Here is a 25,178-nt window from a genome sequence, read left to right on the forward strand (position 1 = left end):
AGGAAATAGAATGGCTGCTAGAAAGGGCTGTGTGGGGAGGGGAGAATAAGAGAGGCCCTCCAAGAGATTAGGGTTTTTGTTGTTTGTTTGTTTTTTGACTCCACTGCATGGCTTGTGGGATCCTAGTTCCCCAACCAGGGAATGAACTTGCACCCTTGGCATGAAAGTACGGAGTCATAACCAATTCCAGGGAATTCCTGACTAACTAATTCCTAATTCTTTTCTGGACATCACAAATCATAGCCATACCAACGTTCCTTTCCCCTTACCACTCACATTTGGGTTTTCAGGCCCTAAAGGGGCCCGTGGCCTCCCTGGGGCTCCAGGCCAACCTGGATTGCGTGGAAATAAAGGGAACCCCGGAAGTCCAGGATTGGTTCACCTGCCTGAATTGCCAGGTAAGAAGAGGAGCTTCTCCCCCTGCCCCCTGCCTCTCCTGTTGTGTGAGTATGTGTTTGGATTGTGGTAGTCATCCATCCACTGTAGGAAGTTAGGTTTGTGCTCTGGTGTAAGTGGGATGGTTTTGATTTCATAGTCAGACAAGACAGAGCTTAGAGCTATAAAAGGACAGTGTCTCAGAGCAATAAGGGCCATTTGTGATGAGCTGAGTCAACCCCTTCAGGTTCAGAGGAGGAAACTGTGGCGCATATGGAAAGTGACTCGCCTGAGATCACAAAGTCACTAGTGACAGGGCTAGGACTCTACCGGGTGGTCTGACTGCATGTTCTGTCAATTGGTCTGACTGCAAGTTCTGACAGTTCCCCTGATCAACTCCTGAAAGGTCAGAGAAAGAGATTCAGATAAGGGAGAGGGAAGTTGTCGTATTTCAGACCCTTGGCTGACACCCTGTTGTTCCAACCTGAGCTTCATTGTGCTACACTGCACCAGCAGTTCTCAAACTGTGTTCCCTCAGCCAGCAGCATCAGCATCACCTCAGAACTTCTTAGTAATGCAGTTCCTTGGCCCCTTGGCAGAGTTACTGATCAGAAGCTTTGTGGCAGGGTGGGGGTGTGGGCCTGACAATCTGGGTTTTTCCAAGCACCCCTGCCCCAGGGGATTCTGACGCATGCTCAGTCTGAGAACTACCCCTGCTCAGCAGCAGGGGATTCATCTTAGGCTACGTTTCCTTGGGTTTATTGGTGTCTCAGGTCCCTCCACCATCCAGAAAGAGGGAGGCATGAGGATGGGAGTTAAACAACTCCAGAAGAGAACAGGTCTTTGACAGAAGGTCCTGGCTCTAACCTGTGCTCTTCGGCCACTGTAGGAGCCCCAGGAGCTGATTGCTGAGCTCTGACCAAGGCCCAGCTTCATTGAGCTAGAACCTCCTCTGGGTCACACATTGCAGTCCCTGCCACTGGGCAAGTCTTCCCAGGACCAGAGACCTTTAATGAAAGCCACACACATTACTAATGTGACAAACTTTGTAGTAGGACAAAAAGTCTGTGTCAGAGTTCTCTAACCAAACCTATAACTTCTAAACCTCCATGGCCTTTTATTTTTGACTCTTCACTTCTAGGGTTTCCTGGACCTCATGGGGAGAAGGGCTTGCCTGGGTTTCCTGGGCTCCCTGGAAAAGATGGCTTGCCTGGGAAAGTTGGCAGCCCCGGCTTACCAGGTCCCAAGGGAGCCCCTGGTGACATCGTTGGTGCTGAAAATGGTGCTCCAGGGGACCAAGGCCTACAGGGACTGCCTGGGGACAGAGGATTTCCTGGAGACTCTGGCCTTCCAGGACTCAAGGGTGACTCTCTTTTCCCCACCTGTTTGACAGTCTCCAGAAAGGCTTTTAGTACCTGATGTACCTGCATGAATCTGGGGTGATGGATGAACTAGGGGCTTGAAATAAAAAGTCATTGTGGTCTCTCCCTGCCTTTCTTAAATCACCTGAGTCCATTCTCCTGTCTCAGTAATTCTAGAAATATCTAGAATCCATAGTCAGATTTCTTGCAAAGCCCATAATTAGCAGCAAGGCTGGAACTGATGAGACAGTGGCATGTTGGAGGCATCCCGGGGCTGGGCTCTTCTAGAAAGTGGTTCGATGAGTGGTACCTGCTATCAATCCAGGCTGTGATCATCTGCCTCTTCCTTTCCTTAGGTTTGCTTGGGAAGTCGGGCTTGCTCGGCCCCAAAGGTGAGCGGGGCAGCCCTGGAATACCAGGCCGCGTGGGTCAGCCAGGCCCCCCAGGCCCTAGTGGTCTATTTGGCATTAAGGGCAAACCCGGGCTCCGCGGACCCCCAGGCTTTCCAGGCATTTCAGGTAGGTCCTTCAGAGGAACAGCCCCAACTTAACAGACTTAAGCTGGGCCCCGGAGCCCTGGCACCCTGAGGGGCAGTAACAGCAGTATGACAGGGTCAGACTGAGGAGAATGAATTGTCTAACCTGAGTTTCACATCTCAAGCCCCCCATGGTGCCAGGTTGAACCAGTTTAGCCTCCAAAAAGTGACCCTCAAATATAAGCACTCCTCGCCCCTCCCCCATGGCCTCTGCCCACCCACCCACAACCCCCTGCCCCACCAACCCTGGCAGCTGGCCTCTCGAGCCAGCAGGTCTCTGAGGATCCAGAGCCAAAGTGTCTTCTACTCCACAGTGGGGCATGGCAGCTCCTGGTTCCAGCCTAGTGTTTGCAGCTTGCCTTTTTCACACACCACCCTTTTCACCCCTGACTCCTGGCCATGTGACTGAAGTTGAGTTTGTATACAACTATTAATATCTTTTTTAATCCTCTTTGTGGTTGTGTGTTTCTGGGACGTTCACATAAGCTGTCCAGATGAGAAAACAGCACACAAGCTCACAGACTAACACCCCCACCAGTTTGGCCTCTCAGGGAATTATCTTACTATACATTACAACCTGGTAAGGCCAGGGGTCCCTGAATTCATACTGTGGGGTTGGCCCCCATTGAATTTCCTTCCCTTGTTGTGGAATCCCCTTCACAGCCTCCCATTAGAATCCTGGGGCTCCTAGCTACATGATGCTTTTCAATCCATAGAAAACCAAACCAGCCATTCATTTAGGTCCTTGGGGGCCCAAATACCTCTGTCATCACTGATTTGATCCTTTGATTTTTTAATTTCCTTGCTTTGTACCTGAACATTCCACTTTGGCAGCAGCTCAAGAGGTTAATCCCATTGAGCAACTAAAAGCCCAGTGAAAGAAGTCTCAGAATACCTAGGAGACCAGATGGGCCTTGGGAATTCCTACAGTACTTGGCACTAGGGGGTCTTTCAACTCTAATGCCAAGGAACTGGCTGACTTAACTGCTTGCATGAGGGATTAAAAGGGCAGCCCTGATCCATGACTCCCTGGGAGGCTGAAACAATTGCTGGGCTTTAACCTCTACTTCACTGGTTGGCTCAGGAAACAACCATTGTGGACTGATTCATACTGGAAGTACCAGGAAACTAGAGTCCACTTGCCACCCTGGCTTCCTAGAGCTCCATTCAGAGGCTAAAGTATGAACCACATTCATAAAGGGAGAAGAGTTGTCATCCATCAGAAGGGGTTTGCTCATCCGCCCTGCCAGCTATAGTGCCATGCTGGTAAAGGGAGCGGACACCCTGGGTAATAAGTGCTATGCGTCAGCCAACTAAAAACAACTCTGCCTGTTAGTAGCCTGCACAGCCCATTGTTCAAAGGCCGTTTACAAACGCCAACAAGTCAACCAACCAGAAGTCAGGGGAGTGGGCAGTGGCCCAGATCTGGATAGTCTCACTTGACAGCCATCATGTATTCTCTCCTGTGCTGATTCAGGACATCCTGGAAAGAAAGGTCCAAGAGGCGAGATAGGTCTCCCTGCATCAGCTGGAAAGAGAGGCCTGCCTGGGCTGAAAGGACTTCCGGGGCCACCAGGGCCAATTGGCTTCCTGGGGAACTCAGGCTTGCCAGGGGCCACTGGGCTGCCAGGCCTGCCAGGTCCGAAGGGTAAGTAAAATGATCAGGAAGGCACCAGTGGGTGCCCAACTTGCCTCCTCCCTCCTCCCTGCCTAGGAAAGGGGGATGGGGAGGGAGGTGAACAGGGCTTCCCTGGTGGCTCAGACAGGAAAAAATCTGCCTGCCAATGCAGGAGGCCCCTTTTCGATCCCTGGGTTTGTACGATCACCTGGAGGAGGGCATGGCAACCCACTCCAGTATTCTTCCTGGAGAATCCCAGGGACAGAGGAACCTGGTGGGCTACAGTCCATGGAGTCTCAGAGTCAGACACTGGGCAACTAACACTTCCACAGTAGAAGACAAGTGCTAAAGGAGGACTCCCACCCACAGCAAGTCACTTTCCCTGCCTGCTAGGTGGAACACTGGGCTGAATAGCTTGAGCTAGAAAGCCCAGGACAAGAACAGACACACCAGATTTACTCATTTGCATGAACCCTGCATACAGCCTGATGGCCCTCACTTCCTGTAATTATTCTACTAAACACCAGGAGTTGGGCAGGAAGGGAAGTAACTGGTTCAAGGTCACACAATTGGTTAGCAACAGCACCAGGCTAGATTTCATCTCTCTGCCTCCTGGGCCTAAGTTTTTTTTTTTTTTTTTTTCTGTGCTACACATGAACTCTAACTTGACAAATTATAAGAGAAGTGCCCAGCTTTTCTTTCCTTCCTGGTACTTAGTTCCATGTCCCTATTCAGGGAAGTAGCATAACATGTACTAAGAGCTTGGGGTTTAGAGTTAGAGAAACTTGGGTTTGAATCTCTCTTCTGCAACTTTCTAGCTGTGCGACTTTGGGTGAGTTAATTAACCTCTCTGATCATCCATTTTCTTGTATGTCAAACAGGGATAATAATAGAATTTCTTGTTTCTCAACAGGTGAGAAGGGGTCTGTTGGATTGACAGGTTTTCCAGGGATTCCAGGTCTCCCTGGTATTCCTGGAGCAAGTGGATTAAAGGGAATTCCTGGGTCAACAGGAAGAGTGGGGCCATCTGGATGGGCTGGTAGCCCTGGTGAAAAAGGTGAGCTGGGGAATCCAGTTCTGGAATTGCCACCCATGCCTCCCAAGGTACATTTTATTTATCCACTTTGTCATCCAGATGGCTTGTACCAACCTCGGGTTAGATAGTAAGATTTGAGGTTTCTCAATGAAATCCTTTTAAACCCAGAGACCTCAATCACTCTGCATTACCACAGCATGTTAGGGGCCTTGACACACATTCCCAGATGCTTAATGGAGAAGGGTTTTGAGTAGGGTCTAAAATTGTAGGATCTTGGGCTTGTCCAAGAAGAGGGTGTGCCCGCTAATGCAAAGTTGGGGAAACCGGGGCAGGAAAGAAGCTGGAAGAACCCAGAAAGGGCCCTGGAGCGGTGAGGGAAGAGCTGATATGAAAGAGCTGATATGACATGCTTACCCTGTGTCTAAGCCCCCCTCACGCGGCCTCATGACCTCCATCCCTGCAGGAGACAGAGGTGAACCAGGCCTCTTTGGGATACCCAGTCATCGACCTCCAATGCTGAACCTCCGCTTCAAAGGAGACAAAGGTTCTCAGGGCTCAGCTGGAGCCATTGGATTTCCCGGACCCAGAGGTACTGGGGCAGGGAATGGGAAGAAGAAAAACCCAAGACAGTTTTCATGACCAAACTCAACTTCTTTACTGAAAAAAGTCCCCACAGTAGAAAAACCCTCTGAGCAGCAGTGTGGGTGCCAATGGTTGGCGGGAAGGGGCACAGAGGCCACCTTTCCTGGGCCTGAGGAGTATCTGGACTGTGAGACTGCCGGTTTGCACCGCCCCTGTGGAACTCAATTTTTGAACCACAGGTGGCTGTACCCCTGGAGGGGCCAGGCAGATAGTGGGGGGTGGGCACAGAGCGGTTTTCCCACTGAGAAAACTGGGGTGGCCCTGGCTGGGGCCCCATAAGTCCAAAGGCACCTCCTCCTACCCCCATCCCACCGCCAGCTAACTGTCCCCAAGCTTTCCCTTTGCCTACCTGTGTCCCAGGGCACCTGCTGCTTGAGGAACAGATTTTCTCTTGCCCAGAGTGTTTCCCCAAGACTTCTGCTTTTTTCCCAGGTGACAAAGGAGAGGCTGGCCACCCCGGGCCACCAGGCTTGCCTGGAGCTCCTGGCTTCCCCAGCCTCATCAAGGGACTTAGTGGGAGACCAGGCTCCCCTGGCTCCATAGGACTACGGGGCTTACCTGGCCTGAAGGGGCTCCCTGGAATCACAGGTTTCCCAGGAATTCCAGGAGAAAGTGTAAGTGGGCCCAGATCTTTGTCTCCCCACCAGGGAACGGCCTTGATAGCAGGGGGATGGGCCCCTATTGCCCACCTTTCTGATCTCAGCCCACTTCCCATGTCCTCCCTGAGCTAACCCCAACAAGGCACCTCCTTGAGTTGGCCAGGTCTTCTCACTTGTTCCCGAACATCCCCTCTTCCGGGCCTTTGTTCACACTATCTCCCTCACATGGCAGAGCATCCTCCTTGCAATTGCTGACGACCTGCTGGTCCTTCAGGCCCCAGCCCAGGCACCCCCACCTCCAGGAGTCCCTGAGCTCCCACCCTGCTGGAACCCTACATCCACTTCCTACTTCCACTGATCCTGGTTGGTTCTGCCTGGGTTTGATCTCCTCAATGAGATCGTTAGGACTTGAGAGCAAGCCTTGCTTGGTTTTTTTGTCTGCATCCCACCACCAGCATCCCATGTTGAGTTTGGCACATCAGAAGAATTCAGTACAGACTATTTGATGTTTTGATTTCAGAAAGGTCTTTGGTGCCTCTAGGCAACAACTGGCAAAGAATCAAAGTCAGTATTTTTTTTCCTGGATTTTTAAAAAGCAGGATGGTAGGGTAGTTAGCAATGACACAGGCGTAGGCTTGATTCTCCACTCCATCACTCATTAGCTCTGTGATTTGGGGCATATCACTCCACTTGCTGGAGACTTACTTTTCTCATCTGTTCAAAATGGCAATAGTATTCAAACTTTCTTCAGCCCATAGTGATGGTTAAGGGAGCAGGTATGTATATAGCATTGTATTTGGTACATGGCAGACTGAATAAATAGTAGCAACAATAGTACTGAAGGGACTAAATAAATTGGATCACAGGACACCTGTGTTCCCTGCAGGCATAGTCCCTGTCCTTTAAAAGTATCAGTTCAGCTGATGGAGGGAAAACACACACATACACACATACCTGAAGCAATTGCAAAAGAAACAATTCTCAACCTGCTACTTACATAATAGGAAGGATGTAATCAAAGTGGGAAGGCATTCTGGGAGGGGTCCCAGCATAAGCAGGGGCTCTGAATGAGTAGATATTGCGATGCACAGAAAACACCAGGTGAATGGGGGGTGTCGTGGTCATGGTCTAGGGAGCTAAGTGACCCAAATCAGACTGCCACCCAAGGTCCTGGGTAACATGTGTCCTTACTGGGTACATCTCAAACCCAAACCATACCAGATGCCAGGGAAGGAACTGGGCCAATTGCAGCCAACATGCCTGCTTCTCAGACTCAGTATGTTGGACATTAGCCAGTGAAGACAATTTTTCTTGTGAAAATCATGGGAATATTAGACCAAATTCAGACTCCAGTACCTGCCTGCATACAGCCCACTACCTAGTGCCAGGAAGACTCCACATTCCTTGCAGAATCTGTGGCAGAGGCCTAGCTCCACATGGCAAGGCCACACTTGTTCTCGTCCGTCATGGCTTTGGCATGGGTGGTGATAGCCAACTGTATGTAGAGTGAATCAAATTTCTGGACTGACTTTTAGGTTCTGTATTTTCTAAGAGATTTTCTAGAACATCCACACCTTGATTTCCCATGATACCAATTTTGTTAGGCACTGGGAAGTTATGAATGACAAGACCAGGGTTAATCTGCAGATCAAATTCTTCCCCTATTACCATAAATATGCATTTCTCCCCTTGCACATCACTTTCCCCTCTGCAGGATGCCCCCCTCCTCTCCATACCTGCCACAGAGTATGCAATGGACAGGTCTCAAGCAGTGGCTCAGGGAAGTGAGAGGGAAGAAATGATGGGAGGTCCCAAATGCTAAGCAGAAATACTGATTTCTGTATTGCTTTGAAGGGTTCACAGGGTCTCAGTGGAGCTCCCGGGCTACCAGGAGCATCTGGTCTCCCAGGTTTAAAAGGTAAGGAGCTTACTTCACTCTGTATAACTGGCTCTAGGTTCATCCACCTCACTACAACTGATTCAGATTCATTCCTTTTTATGGCTGACTAATATTCCATTGTATATATGTACCATATCTTCTTTATACATTTATCTGTCAATGGATATCTAGGTTGCTTCCACATCCTGACTATTGTAAATAGTGCAGCAATGAACATGGGGGTACATGTGTCTTTTTAAATTATGGTTTTCTCAGGGTATATGCCCAGTATATTAATGCATATATATGGAATCTAGGAAGATGGTATTGATTAACCTATTTGCAGGGTGGGAATAGAGACACAGACGTAGAGAATGGACTTGTGGAGACAGCAGGGGAAGGAGAAGGTGGGACGAATTGAGAGAGTAGCAATGAAACATATACATTATCATATGTAAAATAGCTAGCTAGTAGGAAGTTGCTGTATAACACAGGGAGCTCACCCCGGTGCTCTGTGACAACCTAGAGGGGTGGGATGAGGAGGTGGGTGGGAGGGAGATTCAAGAGGGAGGGGATATATGTTATACTTATGATTGATTCACATTATTGTATGGCAGAAACCAACACAACATTGGAAAGCAAATTATCCTCCAATTAAAAATAAATTTTAAAAATTCTTTCATTAAAAAAAGATAAGGAACATTTCCCCTTTTACTGTGTTTTTCCAGAGCAAGGTGGATTTCTAACAGGCCCAGGGCTCTTGGGGGAGACTTTGTGTTTACAGGAAAATGAAAATTTGGCCAAATCCCCTTAGTAATCTTTGTTAATCAAAGATAGGCGACAAGCAGTGGTTTGACCCACCTGCCTTCCAGACTCAGCAGCAGAAGACACCCTCAGCTTTAGACAGTCTCCTCTTCTGGTAATATTTTAGGGCTCTTCCTATCATCTTCTCTGCCCATACCAAGCCTAGTGATGTGTTTCCCAGTGGAGATATGCTGCATGTAGCAGCATTTCATACCAATACCCTGGTAGCATCCCAGCCCTGAATTGCAGCATAAAAGCATAACATTTTACCCAATGGGTAATTGTGTCAAGGAGTTTCTCTGGCCATGATTTTTCCTTCAAGAGATCTTTTTGCTATACCCCAATACAAAAACATCTGTTTCTTAAAAAAAAAATCTATTTGCTGCAAATTGAGCTCTACCTTCTCCTGACGACTTAAACAATATCTTGATATCCCCAGGAGATCAAGGCCAGACACCTGGAATTTCCGGTAGGCCAGGACCCAAGGGACAACCTGGGGAGTCTGGTTTCAAAGGTAAGGCTGCTGTACTTTTGTCTCCTATGTTTCACAGACTCCTCAAAACTGAGGATTGGAAGGAATTTTGGAGGCCAAACCTAAGTTCTGCAACTTCTGTCCAGTGCAGAAAAATCCCTACCTGACATGTATCCACTCAGAGGCAGTCAACAGTTTCCCCAAGCAAACCAGCCTACTTTTTCTTCAAGACTCACAGACTTACAGGATAGTCTAAGACCTTTAGGATAATGGTGTCCACTCCATTAATTTATAGTTATCCAACTACTTCTCGAACCTTTCCACCTATCACTCCTACTTCTGGGAACACTCAGAACAAGTTTACTTACTTTTTCAGTTGGTTGTGTGTGCATGCTAAGTTGCTTCAGTCATGTCCGACTTGTGCGACCCCATGGACTGTAGCCCACCAGGCTCCTCTGTCCATGGGATTCTCCAGGCAAGAATACTGGAGTGGGTTGCCATGCCCTTTCAGTTGGGCGACACCTTTCAAGTATGAAGACAGCTGCCACAATACCTTTCAGAGTTTCTTCATTGGATCCAGCTGCCATGTCGGCTCAAAATGGCTTCATCTTCCTGCCCCCACCCCCACCTCCTGTGGAGGAACATACTCCCTTAACTATACCCTGATCACTCAGCATTTTTCTTGATTTTGTAGGTGTGAAAGGAAAAGACGGACCAGTTGGTGATGTGGGTTTCCCAGGAAACAAAGGTGAAGATGGGAAAGTTGGTATTTCTGGAGATGTTGGCCTTCCTGGCTTCCTAGGTACCATGACACATGACAACTTTATTCTGAAAAAGTTTGGATCAGTGTCATGTCAAGACTCCTTCTGAATTTCTGCCTTTATTTCATTCTTAGGACTCCCTGGAGTTGCAGGCATGAGAGGAAATCCAGGGCTTCCAGGTTCTCCAGGCCACCCAGGGGCAACTGGGCCCCTGGGGCCCCCTGGCCTAATAGGAACCAAAGGTATGTGTATTAGGGAGTGGCAGCGGGGAAAAGGGTCCTTTCCTCAAAAAAGGATAGTAACTACTTTTTATTAGGAGACCCTAGTGGGAGTTAAGCCATATCCAGGGGAGTCATTGACTGAGCTGCATGAGAGGTAACAGGAAAGGAGGAAGAAAGGAGGGCGGGCATGAGTGGAAACAGGAGAACATGGGGTCCATGGAAAGCAGAGTTAGGATGGAAGGTCATCGCCCTGGCATAGGTAGCCTTTCCCTGACTGAGAGATTGGGCAGCAAGTCTCTGGGAGCTGACAGTTCAAGGTCTTGGCATTGCCACTCTGAGTTCTTCTTGAAGTTACATAATTATCTACCATCCTGGAGGAGGACATGGCAACCCACTCCAGTATTCTTGCCTGGAGAATCCCATGGACAGAGGAGCCTGGCAGGCTACAGTCCACAGGGTTGCAAAGAGTTGGACATGACTAAAGTGACTTAGCATAGCACAGCACTGCTCTTAAAGCTATGTGTGCATGCATGTTCAGTCGCTCAGTCAAGTCCGACTCTTTGCAACCCCTTGGACTGTAGCCCGCCAGGCTCCTCTGTCCATGGGATTCTCCAGGCAAGAATACTGGAGTGGTTTGCCGTGCCCTCCTTCAGAGGATCTTCCCAACCCAGGGATCAAACCCTTGTCTCTTAGGTCTCCTGAATCGGCAGGCAGGTTCTTTGCCACTAACGCCACCTGGGAGGCCCTCTTCAAGCTATACTGGTCTCTAATGAGAGGCAGAAACACTTAGGGTAGAAGGTGGAGACTAGGGGTGGTCCAGTCTCCCTTGGGGCATTAATTAATGCTTCAAGAATGCCCATTACACAGAGTGAAGTAAGCCAGAAAGATAAAGACCAATACAGTATACTAACACATATATATGGAATTTAAAAAGATGGTAACGATAACCCTATATGCAAAACAGAAAAAGAGACACAGATGTACAGAACAGACTTTTAGACTCTGTGGGAGAAGGTGAGGGTGGGATATTCTGAGAGAATAGCATTGAAACAAGTATACTATCAAGGGTGAAACAGATCACCAGACCAAGTAGGATGCATGAGACAAGTGCTCAGGGCTGGTGCACTCGGAAGACCCAGAGGGATGGGATGGAGAGGGAGGCGGGAGGGGGGATCAGGATGGGGAACACATGTAAATCTGTGGCTGATTCATGTCAATTTATGGCAAAAACCACTACAATATTTTAAAGTAATTAGCCGCCAACTAATAAAAATAAATGGAAAAAAAAAAAAAAAAAAAAAAAGAATGCCCAGGACCTTTGAAATGAGGACTTTGCAGTGCCCTTGGGGGCAGGACCTTTTACTGACTCTTCATGATTCAGAGTTGCTGGAACCATTTCTGATCTTCTCTCCCCTCAGGTTTCCCTGGACTTCCAGGTTTACATGGACTGAATGGGCTTCCGGGAACCAAGGGAACCCATGGAACTCCAGGTAAGCAAGACCTTGTAAGGCAAGGAGGAGAACACCAACTCTTCCAGAAGCCTGATGGGGCTGATCTTGAGTTCTAGGCCACAATGTATCCCATATCCTTAGACTCCTAGATGTCCTTAGTGTGAGTGAGTGAAAGTCGCTCAGTCGTGTCTGACTCTTTGCAACCCCATGGCCTTATACAGTTCATGGAATTCTCCAGGCCAGAATACTGGAGTGGGTAGCCTTTCCCTTCTCCAGAGGATCTTCCCAACACAGGAATCAAACCCAAGTCTCCCACATTGCAGGTGGAGTCTTTACCGGCTGAGCCACAAGAGAAGCCCAAAAGAGTGGTTAGAGGTGGCTGGATTAGAGTTTTATATAAATTTGGTTAACATTTATTGAGCATTGTGCTAAATATTTTACCTGAATTACCTTATTTACTGGAGTGGGTAGCCTTTCCCTTCTCCAGAGGATCTTCCCAACCCAGGGATTGAACCCAGGTCCCCCACATTGCAGGCAGATTCTTACCGGCTGAGCCACAAGGGAAGCCCAAGGATACTGGAATGGGTAGCCTATCCCTTCTCTAGGAGTTGAACCAGGGTCTCCTGCATTGCAGGAGATTCTTTACCAACTGAGCTATCAGGGAAGCCCTCTGGATGTCCTTGCCAACCCCCAGTTGGGGATGCCTTGATGTGTGTGTGTATGTGTGTGGGGGGGAGGGATAGGAAGTTGAATGGGGTTTGTCCTTCTAACTGCATCAGCTCTCCTCCCTATCATTTCAGCCCTCAGCCTCTGGTGTCTGTGAGGCAGACTCCCTGCAAGTGAGCTGGGCACAAGGGCCTCACCCCCACTGAATTGTGTCCCCACATCTCTCTGTATCTCCTCCTAGGACCTAGTATAACTGGTGTGCCTGGGCCAGCTGGCTTGCCTGGTCCCAAAGGGGAAAAAGGTTCTCCAGGAATTGGCATCGGAGCCCCAGGAAAGCCAGGTATAAGAGGACCCAAAGGTAGTCAAGGTAAGTGAACCCCAGTCACACTTGGCTGGGAGGGTTGGGGTTCCTTGGGGTCATGTGGCTCTCAGGGATGAGTTGTACATGTTTTTAACATCTCTGGGGATTTCAGAACCCAACTACTGACAAAAAGAGGGTAGGCTCCACCTCAGGCTTTCTCAGGAAGGGGTGTCAGAGAGCAGTTCGGTGAGTCCTTCTCTAGCTTCCAACTTCCCTCCAGTTCTCCCTTAATAACCATAGGGCCTCTCTTTCTCACTTTGTCAGAGTCTGGTTTTAATGGTCCTGAGGGACTGGGCTTGTCCACTTAGCAAGAGGTTTACAGGAAATCCCTTGGTGTCCAGGGCAGTTGGCAGTCACGGGGCCCTGAGAAGACAGTGTGGCTGCTGGAAGGAACCCAAGACTAAGAGGATAAATATCCCCCTAGGACAGGCACACAGCAAGCAGTTGATTAGGATTTACTGGGTTTACTAGAAGTCAGATTTCACCTTAATCTCAGCCCCTGACTCATCGCATAGTCTGAAGTCCCTTTCTGAGTCTCCCTTCCCCTACTGCTCGGGCTTACCTGGTGGCTCAGACAGTAAAGAATCTGCCTCCAATGAAGAGACCTGGGATCAATCCCTGGGTCAGGAAGATCCCCTGGAGATGGGCATAGCTACCCACTCCAGTATTCTTGCCTGGAGAATTCCATGGACAGAGGAGCCTGGTGGGCTAGAGTCCATGGGTCACAGAGAATCAGACACAACTGAGTGACTTTCACTTTCACTTTCACTTTTTTCACTCCCCCCACCTCTCAAATAATGAGAATGAATTCTGATTCTTTAACTCTCCTTAGAAATGTTCTAGAGATGCATATACCTCCCACTCAATGTAGAACAAGACATGAATTTCACGTAGTATCATAGCTGAGAGCAGGGGCTCTGAAGTCAGACTACTGGATTCAAATCCCAGCTCTCCCTCTCACCAGCTACATGACCTTGAACAAGGAAGTTTCTCACCCCTCCATCCCAAAGGAACCCATAGGTTTCCTTTTCTATAAAATGTGAATAAGAGAATCTACTCTATATATTTGGTGAGACATCAATGAAGAGTGAGGTAATACATATGGAAGCACCTAGCACAGTGCATGGCAGCTTCCCTGGTGGCTCAGGTGGTAAAGAATCGGCCTGCAATGCAGGAATCCTGGGTCTGACCCTGGGTCAGGAAGATCCTCTGGAGAAGGAAATGGCAACCCACTTCAGTATTCTTGCCTGGGAAATCCCATGACAGAGGAGCCTGGCAGGCTTCAGTCCATGGGGTCACAAAAGAGTCAGACATGACTAAGCAACTAAGCAACTTACACCTTAGCATGGCACATAGTAGTTGGTCAAGAAACATTGGCCATTCTGTTATCACATGATACCTGGGGAAATAATGTTTGCAAAATGTTCTGTTCCTCATAGTTCTGGGGCCTGATGTCCCACCACATCATTTTATGCATTTATGTGCATGTTTGTATAATGGGCGTAGGTTTTCCAGGAGCTATATTCATGCATTAATTCATTTCCAGCTGCATTTTATGTTGAGGTATCCGCTGTCTCTGTGTTTACTCTTTCCTTTGTCTGGACCAACCTGTACTTTTCTGAAAGCCAGCAGTTTCTCCAGAAGTGAGGGCTTAGGAAGGGAGGCTTTGTGGCTTCTTTGGCAGGAGATAGAGAAAGGTCTGGGTCCTGGGTGGAAGCACAGGCATGATGCCTTTTCTGTTTTTAAATCTTGACTATGAATTCCTGGTCATTACATTATTCATTGTCTTTGGCTATCTGAGGTAATAAAACCACAAATACAAATGCAGTAAACAGCACATGTCAAGATGGATACATTTCAGGTGCATAATGGTGAAGGGTGAGAAAGGGGAAGTTGCAAAGGAATATGTTTAGTGTGATTCCAAACAATATGTTGTTTAGGGATGCAAATATGCATGGATACTCAAACTGTGATGAAAAGGGAATGATGAACACAAACCTCAGGACTGGTTGCCTCTGGGAGGGAGGGAAGATGGTGAAATCTGTAAAGGGTGTGAAAAGAACAACCTAGAGGGATGTGATGGGGTGGGAGGGAGGTTCAAGAGGGAGGGGACTTATGTATACCTGATTCATGTTGATGTATGGCAGATACCAATGCAACATTGTAAAGCAATTATCCTCCAATTAAAAATAAATAAACTTTAAAAAGTTAGGAAAGAAAAAGAAATTCAAAGTATTGCTATCTTCTTTTCCTTAAATTGGGTGGTTGAAACACAGATGTTCATTCTATCTAGATGATATTTTACATATGGTTTATAAATATCCTTCTTTTCTTCTCAATATCTAATTAAAAGAATTTGTTTTAAAACATATATATCAAATATCATATCCCCCAACAGGAACTGAATCTCTAATTTAATTATAATGTAATCTTTTTTTAATTTTTTATTTATTTCTTTATTTCTTTTTTTATTTTTTACAAGGTAAAATTTTTTATAGAAATCAACGTATAACGAAGGTTTCAGTTCAGTTCAGTTCAGTTCAGTCGCTCAGTCGTGTCCGACTCTTTGCGACCCCATGCCAGGCCTCCCTGTCCATCACAAACTCCTGGATTTTACTCAGACTCATGTCCATAGAGTCGGTGATGCCATCCAACCATCTCATCCTCTGTCATCCCCTTCTCCTCCGGCCCCCAATCCCTCCCAGCATCAGGGTCTTTTCCAATGAGTCAACTCTTCGCATCAGGTGACCAAAGTATTGGAGTTTCAGCTTCAGCATCAGTCCTTCCAATGAACACCCAGGACTGATCTCCTTTAGGATGGACTGGTTGGATCTCCTTGCGGTCCAAGGGACTCTCAAGAGTCTTCTCCAACACCACAGTTCAAAAGCATCAATTCTTCGGCACTCAGCTTTCTTCACAGTCCAACTCTCACATTCATACATGACCACTGGAAAAAGCATAGCCTTGACTAGACAGACCTTTGTTGGCAAAGTAATGTCTCTGCTTTTTAATATGCTATCTAGGTTGGTCATAACTTTCCTTCCACGGAGTAAGCGTCTTTTAATTTCATGGCTGCAATCACCATCTGCAGTGATTTTGGAGCCCCCCAAAATAAAGTCTGACACTGTTTCCACTGTTTCCCCCTCTATTTCCCATGAAGTGATGGGACCAGATGCCATGATCTTAGTTTTCTGAATATTGAGCTTTAAGCCAGCTTTTTCACTCTCCTCTTTCACTTTCATCAAGAGGCTTTTTAGTTCCTCTTCACTTTCTGCCATAATGGTGGTGTCATCTGCATATCTGAGGTTATTGAAAGTTTACCCCTTAGCAAATTTCCTAGGAGCAAACCCTGTCCCTACATTACATTTATCTAAATAACATTAAATTATGCCATTTATTTCCATATTTGCAGTATATACTGAGAGGCCACATTAGTATATTTTGGGGTTATTTTTAGGGCTGTGACAATGGAATAAGTTTGGAAAATATTCCATCTTGCATTTTCATCATGTGATCACTGAATGAGAATTCTTAAAGAAACACTTGAGCTTTTTTATTTTTTAACTATGTGAGGTCAGTAGTACCTTTATTTCACGTTTAATAATATATTAGTGTAATTATAAAATCAAGAAACAGTTCAAAAAGAGAGGTTGGCTGCAAAAATTGCCATGGAAACAAACTTTATAATCTGTGCCTAGCCCACACTTACTCTACTATATGTGGTGTCTTATTTATTTGTTTTGCATAATTTCAGCCCATATATATGTATAGATATATGAAGATATATTTTCAGGACAAAAATACAGTAAGTCTTTCTTTTCAGATTTTTACCTTTGTGAAAATGAAAACTACTTCAAAGACTCATCAAGACATAACTAAAAGTAGTACCATGTGGTTTTGTGACTAGTTTTGCTGTTTATTTTTACTTTGTTTCTTTTCCAGACTTCTAATACTTGGAGACTTATTGAAATTTAGTTTCTCCTCCTTTATATTTCATCAGTATTCAATTAATCAATGAGCTGTTAATGATGCCCAAATTAACCAATCTGCCATCTTCCCTTACAAGTTTTCATGGATTTTCTATTTATTAGCAAAGTATGAGAAATTCTACATTAATATTTTCAACTTTTTGGTCAGAACAATCAAATGCAACATTAATATTTTGGTATTTTCTTGTCACAAACAAGAATCTCAACCAGCAAAACAGTTTATCAATCAATTTGAATTAATTCCTCTTCATTTAAATATCTTCTAGAATATACCAAAGTAATAAATACACTTCTTTCATGTTACAAGAATAAAATAGATTTCTGCATTTGTGTATGTGGCTTTGATATGTTTTCCCAGAAAGATTATCACTCTATGTTTTTGATATATGCATATTATATACATCTTCTATAATCTGTTGAAATTTTTTTGGTTTTGAACCTAATATGTTCAAACAGAAATTTGAGCAAATATGTACATAGGCCAGTAAGTGGCTATTTTCCTAGGCCAAACGGGGAAGGGATTTAGGCAGTTAAGAAAGCATTTAGCTAATATCATGAATCACCTATAAAACTGGTTTCCAGCTTGCCTGGAAGACCCAGAAATAGCCAGATAAGACACCAGGGATCTCAGCCCTCTTCCCACCTCCATTCTGCTGGAGCAGGTGAGGTTCTCTTCTGACTGGTTAGGAGCTACACCCTACCTCCATCTATAACCTTCTCTGAGCAGCAGCAGACAAGACTGGTTAACTGAATGAAACATTATACAATAGGGACAGTAGGTTTAAAAACACCTCAGGAAACTTCAGTTCCAGGTGCTACAGTTATACCTTCTTTTCTTCCTGATTTGGGGGAAATCTGTTTAACATATTTCCATTACCAGCGAGTTGGAGAGCTAGAACTTTCTGAGGCTCTATTCATCCCAGTTCAATGCCAGTGGGGGCTCTCTGAGCCCCTGTCAGCTGTTTGGGGCCGCTGGCTGCCAAGGGAGGGGCAAGGGACAAGAGCCCTCTGCTGGCCTCAGCTGCTCTGGCTGCTTCCTAATGGCTTCCATTTTCTCTGTACGAACTTTCATTTTCTCTGAGAGAGCCTGGCCCTCTCTTAGGTACACAAAGCCCCTGCAGCCCCTTTTATTTATTCTTTGCAGGTTTTCCAGGTCTCCAGGGCACCGTTGGTCTCCCTGGTGCGCTGGGCCTCTCCTTGCCTTCAGTTATAGAAGGACAGCCTGGCGACCCTGGGCGACCAGGCCTAGATGGAGAACGAGGTAAAGCCAGGAAGCGCAAAGAAGGCTGGCCATCACCTTCTGTCCAGAGTTTAGGGAGAGCGTGTCTACAGTCTAGCCTCACATCCCTCCCCCTGCAGGGACACAGGGGACTGGAACGGGCTACATTTTGCTAAAAGGGTTTGGGAAGGTCTGGGCATTGGGGCCCCACAGAGGGCAAGGGGACATTATCTGCCTTGGGAGTGGGCTTTGGCTTCCTATCAATGTCAAGGCCTTCCACAGTGGCCACTTCCTCTGCCCCCTGCCCTCATCCCTCTTCCTATCTTATCCCTAGGCCGCCCAGGCCCCCCTGGGCCTCCAGGCCCCCCTGGACCATCCTCAGATCAAGGCGACCCTGGAGACCCTGGCTTCCCTGGAATTCCTGGCCCTCAAGGGCCCAAAGGAGACCAAGGAATTCCAGGTTTCTCTGGCCTCCCTGGAGAGTTAGGATTGAAAGGTATGACTGTACGGCTGGCAACTGGGCCCTTTCCCACTCCACAGTTGGAGATGACCCCTTTCTGCCACCCTGTGAACAGAGACCGGCTGATGATACTCTTCCAGCCCTTGTCTCTGCTTAATCTCAAGCCCCCTTCCCCCACCAGCACCACTGGGCCAGGCCCTGACTTGCTTTCCTTTGGGCTTTGCCAGGCATGAGAGGTGAGCCTGGCTTCATGGGGACTCCAGGCAAGGTTGGACCACCTGGAGACCCAGGACTTCCCGGGATGAAGGGGAAGGCGGGGCCAAGAGGTGAGTTGAGAGCATGTACTGGCTGCTCCTGAGCTTGAGGGAGGGGTTGGAGTAACATTCTTTCAGGAGCCATTTATCATCATGCCAGAAACAGAGGGAGCTTGACCACCTTGGGGATACCTCTGCCACCATCAGCTCCCAGGACTGAAGGCCACTGCTGCTTTGCCACCATGGATCCTGCCACTGACCTCCCCTCTCTGCATCATTTCTGCATTAGTGTGTACTGGGTTGGCACTCAATCACCACTTATTCATTTGCTGAATCCAGAAATGAAGCCTGTCTTTTACACCACTCCCCTCAATTACACACATCCAGTCCCATTAGCAACTCCTGGGGGCTGTGTTTCCTGAATGGGCCTTGCATCCACTCCCCTCTCATCACTTCCACCGATACCTCTTATATTCAAACCACCAACATTTCTCATGTGAATCACTGTGGTGACCTGCTGACTGGTCTCCGTGCTTTCATTATGCACCTCCCCCAACAATCGTTTCTCCAGACACTGGTGGGAGAGGTCTTATAAAAGCAGAATCATCCCTTGGTAACCCATGGCATCCCTCATCACCAGTTTTTACCCTTTGCTGCTCACTGTGCTTTTCTCACACTGGCCTCTTTCTGTTATCCAAAAACATCACACCCGGGCTGGCCACAGGGCCATTGCACATTCTAGTTCTACTTCCTGGAATACTCTCCCCTACCTCCAGCCCCTTCTAATGCTTTTAATAATCTCAGCTTAAGTGTCACTGATTGTAAGAGGCCACTTATCACTAAAGCAGGTTCTCCACCCTGTAGCCATCTCCACTCCATCCCACAGTCACTGCACTCTCCATTTCCTTTGTAGCACTTTTCACAATTTGCAGTAAGATTAATGGTTTTTGTCAGGTTATGCATATTTCATCTTTTTCAACAGACCATCATCTCATTAAGGTCTTACTCACTGCTCTATCCCCTCATCTACCAGGGACTAGAACTCAGTAGGCACTCAAGCAAATTGACTTATTTGGCTTCTATCAGTAAGCCAGCTGGTTGAGTTTGAGGTCCTAGACTATGATGCCAACTGAACCTCCAGGGGCCTTCCCTAGCCACCTCCTCTGCCTCCACCTGATATTTCCATTTCTCCCACCTGCCCACAGGCTTATCCGGCCCTCGAGGTGCTCCTGGACACACACCCATTGCAGAAGCCATCCAGGCTCCCCCTGGACCCATGGGTCTTCCAGGCATTGATGGCATCCCTGGCCTCATGGGAGACCCTGGGGTCCAAGGACCTGTGGGCCTACAAGGTGAGTAGGGTGCCAGGAAAAGGGAACTTAGTTGGGAGCTGAGATGGCTTTGATTGGGAGGCTGAAGCAACTGGCTGGGAACCCCCAGCTTCAAGGGGTAGTTTCATCATGCATTTCCTTGGTTTCCTCACAAAGCTCCCAAACTTTTTGCCAGGAAGGAGGCCCCCCAGAGCCAGCAATTGTACTTGGCTTCAGAGAACATGTGCAGAGCACAATAGCTAATCCAGACAGCTTGTCCCTCACTAATGTGCTGCTACTGGAATGAGGGAGTGGTGGGCAAAGGAGTGTGGTGGGCAATAAAGAGCAAGAGAGAAAGCCCGGTGTTGGGGGACAGAAAACCCAGCTTCTAATTCCAGTTTTGCCAAACTGGAGTAAGCTAGCAGTCTCTCTGGGCATCAGTGTCCTCATTTCTGACTTGGGACCCTAGCATTTGCCCTGCATCCTTCCCAGAGTTGCTGGGAGGATGAGAGGAAGTGAGGACAAGGGTGTGATGGGGCTCAGAAGGGCTAAGTTCAGAGTGGGGTCCCAGGGACGAGCTACCCAGACGTGAACTAAGGACTAGCCTAGGAGGCTCAGCCCTGTGCTCAGCCTGCACTCCCAGGTGATGGCCAAATCTGCCCTCTTCTGGTGAGTCCTGGGCATGACACATAAGTCCCCTTTCTCCAGGGAAGACCTGGAGAAGTCCTCTTCCTCCACATTGAGTACCCCACTGTGGGCCTTCTCTCCTTGCAGGATCTAAAGGTTTACCTGGCATCCCCGGCAAAGATGGCACCAATGGACTCCCTGGCCCACCTGGGGCTCTTGGTGATCCTGGTCTCCCTGGACTACAAGGCCCTCCAGGATTTGAAGGTCTGGCAATGTCAGCACTAGCAGGCAGAGGGCTTCTATAAGGGTTTGAGGCTTGGTAGTGAGTCAAAATCTCAAATCATGGAATTAGGAAACCTGGCAGTAAAACCTGACACTACTAGGAGGCTGGAAAACTGGGCTCTCATCCATTCACGCCCACTCCATTCTGAGCTGTGACGGATCAGAGCCCTACATTCCAGAAGGTGAAAAACTGTTCCAAATAGTTCTCTGGGTTCTCTTCCAGCTCTTAAGAGCTATGACTCCCCTGTCCTGCACCAACACCCTTCTACCCAGGGATTCTGACGTGGACAGAAGGGGGTTTAGTTCAAGGGAGAAGAAAAACCAAGGTAACATATGGCTGTTACTCCTCCTTTTACCTCCTTTTATATCAGAAATGGCAAATTAACATTCCTGAGGCTTACAGGAAAAGTGCCGTCATTGTCAGCTATGCCTGACAGGAAAGGAGGGTGTGATTTTGCCTCGCTAACCCCAGCTCTGCCTTCACTGCCTTTGATTCAGTGGGTCCTCAATTATCTCCTATGAAAGCCTGCAAGGCCAGCCCAAAAAGTAGCCCCCTCTGCTCCCTCATCTCATCCCATAGAACCAAAGGTTGGGTGACTGGAAGAGAAACCAGATCGTGTGCTTTTCAAAATGAGGACTCCCTAGCCAGATACATCTGAGTTGGCATTCTAGTTCTACTACTTACTAGCTGTAGGTGGCGAGCCTGTTTCATTATCCACAAATTGGAGTGATAAGGTTGTTGTAAGGATTGAGTGAGCTAATGCTTGTACATAATGGCCCCTGCTCAACACTTGCCACCAAGTGAGTACCTGCTGTTATTTTTGGCTGTACCTGGCTCACCCCTTTTCTGCTCTCTCCATCTCAGGAGCTCCAGGGAAGCCGGGCCCCTTCGGGAGGGCTGGAGCGCCTGGGCAGAGCCTGAGAGTGGGCTACACCTTGGTGAAGCACAGCCAGTCAGAACAGGTGCCCCTGTGCCCCAGTGGGATGAGCCAGCTCTGGGTGGGTTACAGCCTGCTGTTCGTGGAGGGGCAGGAGAAAGCCCACAACCAGGACCTGGGTAGGTACCAGCTCCCACAACCACCCCTGGCCATCTGCCCCCACAAGGACCACTCCTTGTTCCTCCCGACCATTGGTGGGCCCATGTTGGATAGTGAGTTATAAGTACCAGGTCTAGAGTCATTCATGAAGATATGGGTTCAAACCCTGGCTCTGCCACTTACTCTGGACATGTTATTCAACCTATTTTACCTTCTGCCTCCTTCTCAATGGAACAAGGCTAATTCTAGTACCTGTCTCATAGGTTGGAGTGAGGATTACAGAAATCACCCAAGTAAAATGCTTAGAACAATGTTTTACATATATTTGTTGTTGTTGAGCTGCTAAGTCATGTCTGACTCTTTGCGACCCCATGGACTGCAGCACACCAGGCTCTTCTGTCCTACACTATCTCTTGGAGTTTGTGCAGATTCATGTCCATTGAGTCAGTGATGCCATCTAGCCATCTCATCCTCTGTCACCCCTTCTCCTTTTGCCTTCAGTCTTTCTCAGCATCAGGGTCTTTTCCAATGAGTCAGCTCTTTGCATCAGATGGCCAAAGTATTAGAGCTTCAGCATCAGTCCTTCCAATGAATATTTAGGGTTGATTTCCTTTAGGATTGACTTGGTTTGATCTGCTTGCAGTCCAAAGGAGTCTCAAGAATCTTCTCCAGCACCACAATTCAAAAGCATTAACCATCCATTAAACATTAACGATTAGTGCTAAGGTGCTTAGTCACTCATATGTGTCTGACTCTTTGAGATCCCATGGATTGTAGCCCATCAGGTTCTTCCATCCATGGGATTTCTAGACAAGAATACTGGAGTGGGTTGCCATTCCCTTCTCCAGGATCTTCCCGACCCAAGTATTGAACCCAGGTCTCTTGCATTGCAGGCAGATTCTTTACCATCTGAGCCACCAGGGAAGCAATTAGTAGTAGTAATAATAACATGATCTGTGAGTAACAATGATTACCCAAGAATTAACTGAACTGTCTTCAGGCTTGCTGACTCTGAAATGTAGACTCACTCTATTAAATGTTGGTTTTACAAAATGGGTTGATTTAGGGAGTCTTCATTCAGTTTCTAAAAAGATTCATTATCCAATCTCTCTGGTACATAGAAAGTAGGATTTGATCAGCAGACAGCAGGGTGTGTACAGTAGTCCAGGACCAGAAGGAGAGGCAACCATGCTCTGGAACAAGCAGTTGGATATGAATCCAAACCACCACCTAGTTCAGTCGTAGTGGCTCCGAGGACAATCCCAGCACGGTCCCTCAGCCAGACCTTACCTGCCCCTGCCTATCTTCTCTCCTTCCAGGGTTTGCTGGCTCCTGCCTGCCCCGCTTCAGCACCATGCCATTCATCTACTGCAACATCAACGAAGTGTGCCACTATGCCCGACGGAATGATAAGTCCTACTGGCTCTCCACCACCGCCCCCATCCCTATGATGCCCGTCGGCCAGACACAGATCCCCCAGTACATCAGCCGCTGCTCTGTGTGTGAGGCGCCCTCGCAAGCCATTGCTGTGCACAGCCAGGACATCACCATCCCACAGTGCCCCCTGGGCTGGCGCAGTCTGTGGATTGGGTACTCCTTCCTCATGGTGAGGCCCCGCACTGCCCCTTTCCCCAGGGTAAAGGCTGAGGGTAGGGAGCGCTTGGAGGGAAATCCTGAAATCGAGTGCTGAGGGAGCCGGGTGATCCAAGGGCTGGGACATCAGGCCAAATATGAGGCCCACTTGTACTCGACAGGTGACAAACACTAAATGTTCCCTCAAGGGTTTGGTACAGATTGCAAATAAGAGTTCCAATAAAGGTGACATCAGAGTAAGAGCTGTTAACAGATCCATGAGGGGATGGGCCCATGGTCTAACCACCTGGTAGACTATTCCATGTTCTCTCCCTTCTCTGGAAAACACCACCATGGGCTTGGAGCAAAGGGTTCTGAGAACTGCATTCTGAATCCCACTGAATTTTCCTTAATTCAGCCTTTCTCAGATTTCTTTGTCAGTGGAAATCTGCTGGGGGCACTAGCACACCTGGGGGACTCGGAGGGCATCAGCAGTCTGAGAGAAGCTGGCTAGGATGTAGCCACAGCCCAGGAGCTGTGGGCTAGGAGGGCACTCAGGAGCTCGGAGGGGGCACTCCTGGCCCTAAGGCAGTGACAAGGGTCCAAAACACAGTGTTGGTTTATTGACCTGACACGGGGACTGAACCAAGGGACCAGAGTTCAGGGCTGGAGAAGCAGAGCCTGTTGCCTCCCAGGTGACCAGCTCATGGCCACCCTCTGACCGTTTCAGCACACAGCCGCCGGTGCAGAGGGAGGAGGCCAGTCCCTGGTCTCTCCTGGATCCTGCCTACAGGATTTCCGGGCTACTCCTTTCATCGAGTGCAGTGGTTCCCGGGGCACCTGCCACTATTTTGCCAACAAATATAGTTTCTGGCTGACAACAGTGGAAGAGAGGCAGCAGTTCGGGGAGGAGCCCGTATCTGAGACACTGAAAGCCGGACAGCTCCATACCCGGGTCAGTCGCTGCCAGGTGTGTATGAAAAGCGTGTAGGGTGGCACCTGCCACTCTGCCCCTTGCCCTCCCCTCCTGCACACAACGGTCACCTCACAAACCCGAATGGTCTGAAGAAGGAAGGCCTAAGCCCTTTTGCCCATCTGTCAAGTTGTACCTTGGAGTCTCGTCTGGGCTGGACTACTGGACCTTGGTCACCCCCACCCTCAGGCCCCCTGGGTGAGCCCACCCTGCTGAGGTCTGCTGTCCCATTTCACTCAACCTGGTGCTACAATTTGGTTTGGATGTTTGCATGATTCTTCATGGCTACCTCAGAAAGACTGCTAGGCCACCACTTTCTTAGAATGCTCGCTTTCCTCACCATCTTGATCAGAAAGCTCTTCATGATAGCTAAGGAGTCATTTCTCTATGTCCAGAGGTCACCGCACATTATTTGGCTTAAACTAGAACCCAGCGTTTCCACACACAAAAAAATGTTCTCTGGTTCAACATTATGGATGGATGGAGCCTGCACAGGGCAAACTCTCACTCTTCACGGAGACAGAATGAGGTGCTAGCAGTAACCTAGGGTAAGCTTTGACTCCTTCGACAGTAAGCACGACTGGGCTGGAAGGCCAGCTGCCAAGAGGGGCTCATCAACTTCATACGGTCATAGATAAATCAATTCCTCCTTGTCAGCTCCCTCCCCAGCCACA

General features: G+C 48.1%; 1 protein-coding gene across 1 annotated transcript in view; it reads left to right on the top strand.

The window, feature by feature from the left end:
• COL4A6 (collagen type IV alpha 6 chain) overlaps positions 1-25,102 on the top strand; it is a 191,758-nt gene extending 166,656 nt beyond the window's left edge. Inside the window, exons 25-45 of the mRNA XM_065916897.1 lie at positions 291-398; positions 1,517-1,738; positions 2,093-2,254; positions 3,749-3,919; positions 4,803-4,946; positions 5,389-5,514; positions 6,000-6,181; positions 8,021-8,084; positions 9,289-9,363; positions 10,016-10,123; positions 10,217-10,324; positions 11,722-11,793; positions 12,662-12,787; positions 17,915-18,031; positions 18,324-18,485; positions 18,677-18,775; positions 19,909-20,055; positions 20,788-20,904; positions 21,788-21,979; positions 23,279-23,565; positions 24,262-25,102. Coding sequence (XP_065772969.1) covers positions 291-398; positions 1,517-1,738; positions 2,093-2,254; positions 3,749-3,919; positions 4,803-4,946; positions 5,389-5,514; positions 6,000-6,181; positions 8,021-8,084; positions 9,289-9,363; positions 10,016-10,123; positions 10,217-10,324; positions 11,722-11,793; positions 12,662-12,787; positions 17,915-18,031; positions 18,324-18,485; positions 18,677-18,775; positions 19,909-20,055; positions 20,788-20,904; positions 21,788-21,979; positions 23,279-23,565; positions 24,262-24,522 — 3,050 coding nt within the window. The 3' untranslated portion in view covers positions 24,523-25,102. The remainder of the gene's footprint in view (positions 1-290; positions 399-1,516; positions 1,739-2,092; positions 2,255-3,748; positions 3,920-4,802; positions 4,947-5,388; positions 5,515-5,999; positions 6,182-8,020; positions 8,085-9,288; positions 9,364-10,015; positions 10,124-10,216; positions 10,325-11,721; positions 11,794-12,661; positions 12,788-17,914; positions 18,032-18,323; positions 18,486-18,676; positions 18,776-19,908; positions 20,056-20,787; positions 20,905-21,787; positions 21,980-23,278; positions 23,566-24,261) is intronic.
• Positions 25,103-25,178: the final 76 nt, after the last annotated feature.

Source organism: Muntiacus reevesi, chromosome X, assembly GCF_963930625.1.
Source record: "Muntiacus reevesi chromosome X, mMunRee1.1, whole genome shotgun sequence".
NCBI classification, from domain to species: Eukaryota; Metazoa; Chordata; class Mammalia; order Artiodactyla; family Cervidae; genus Muntiacus; species Muntiacus reevesi.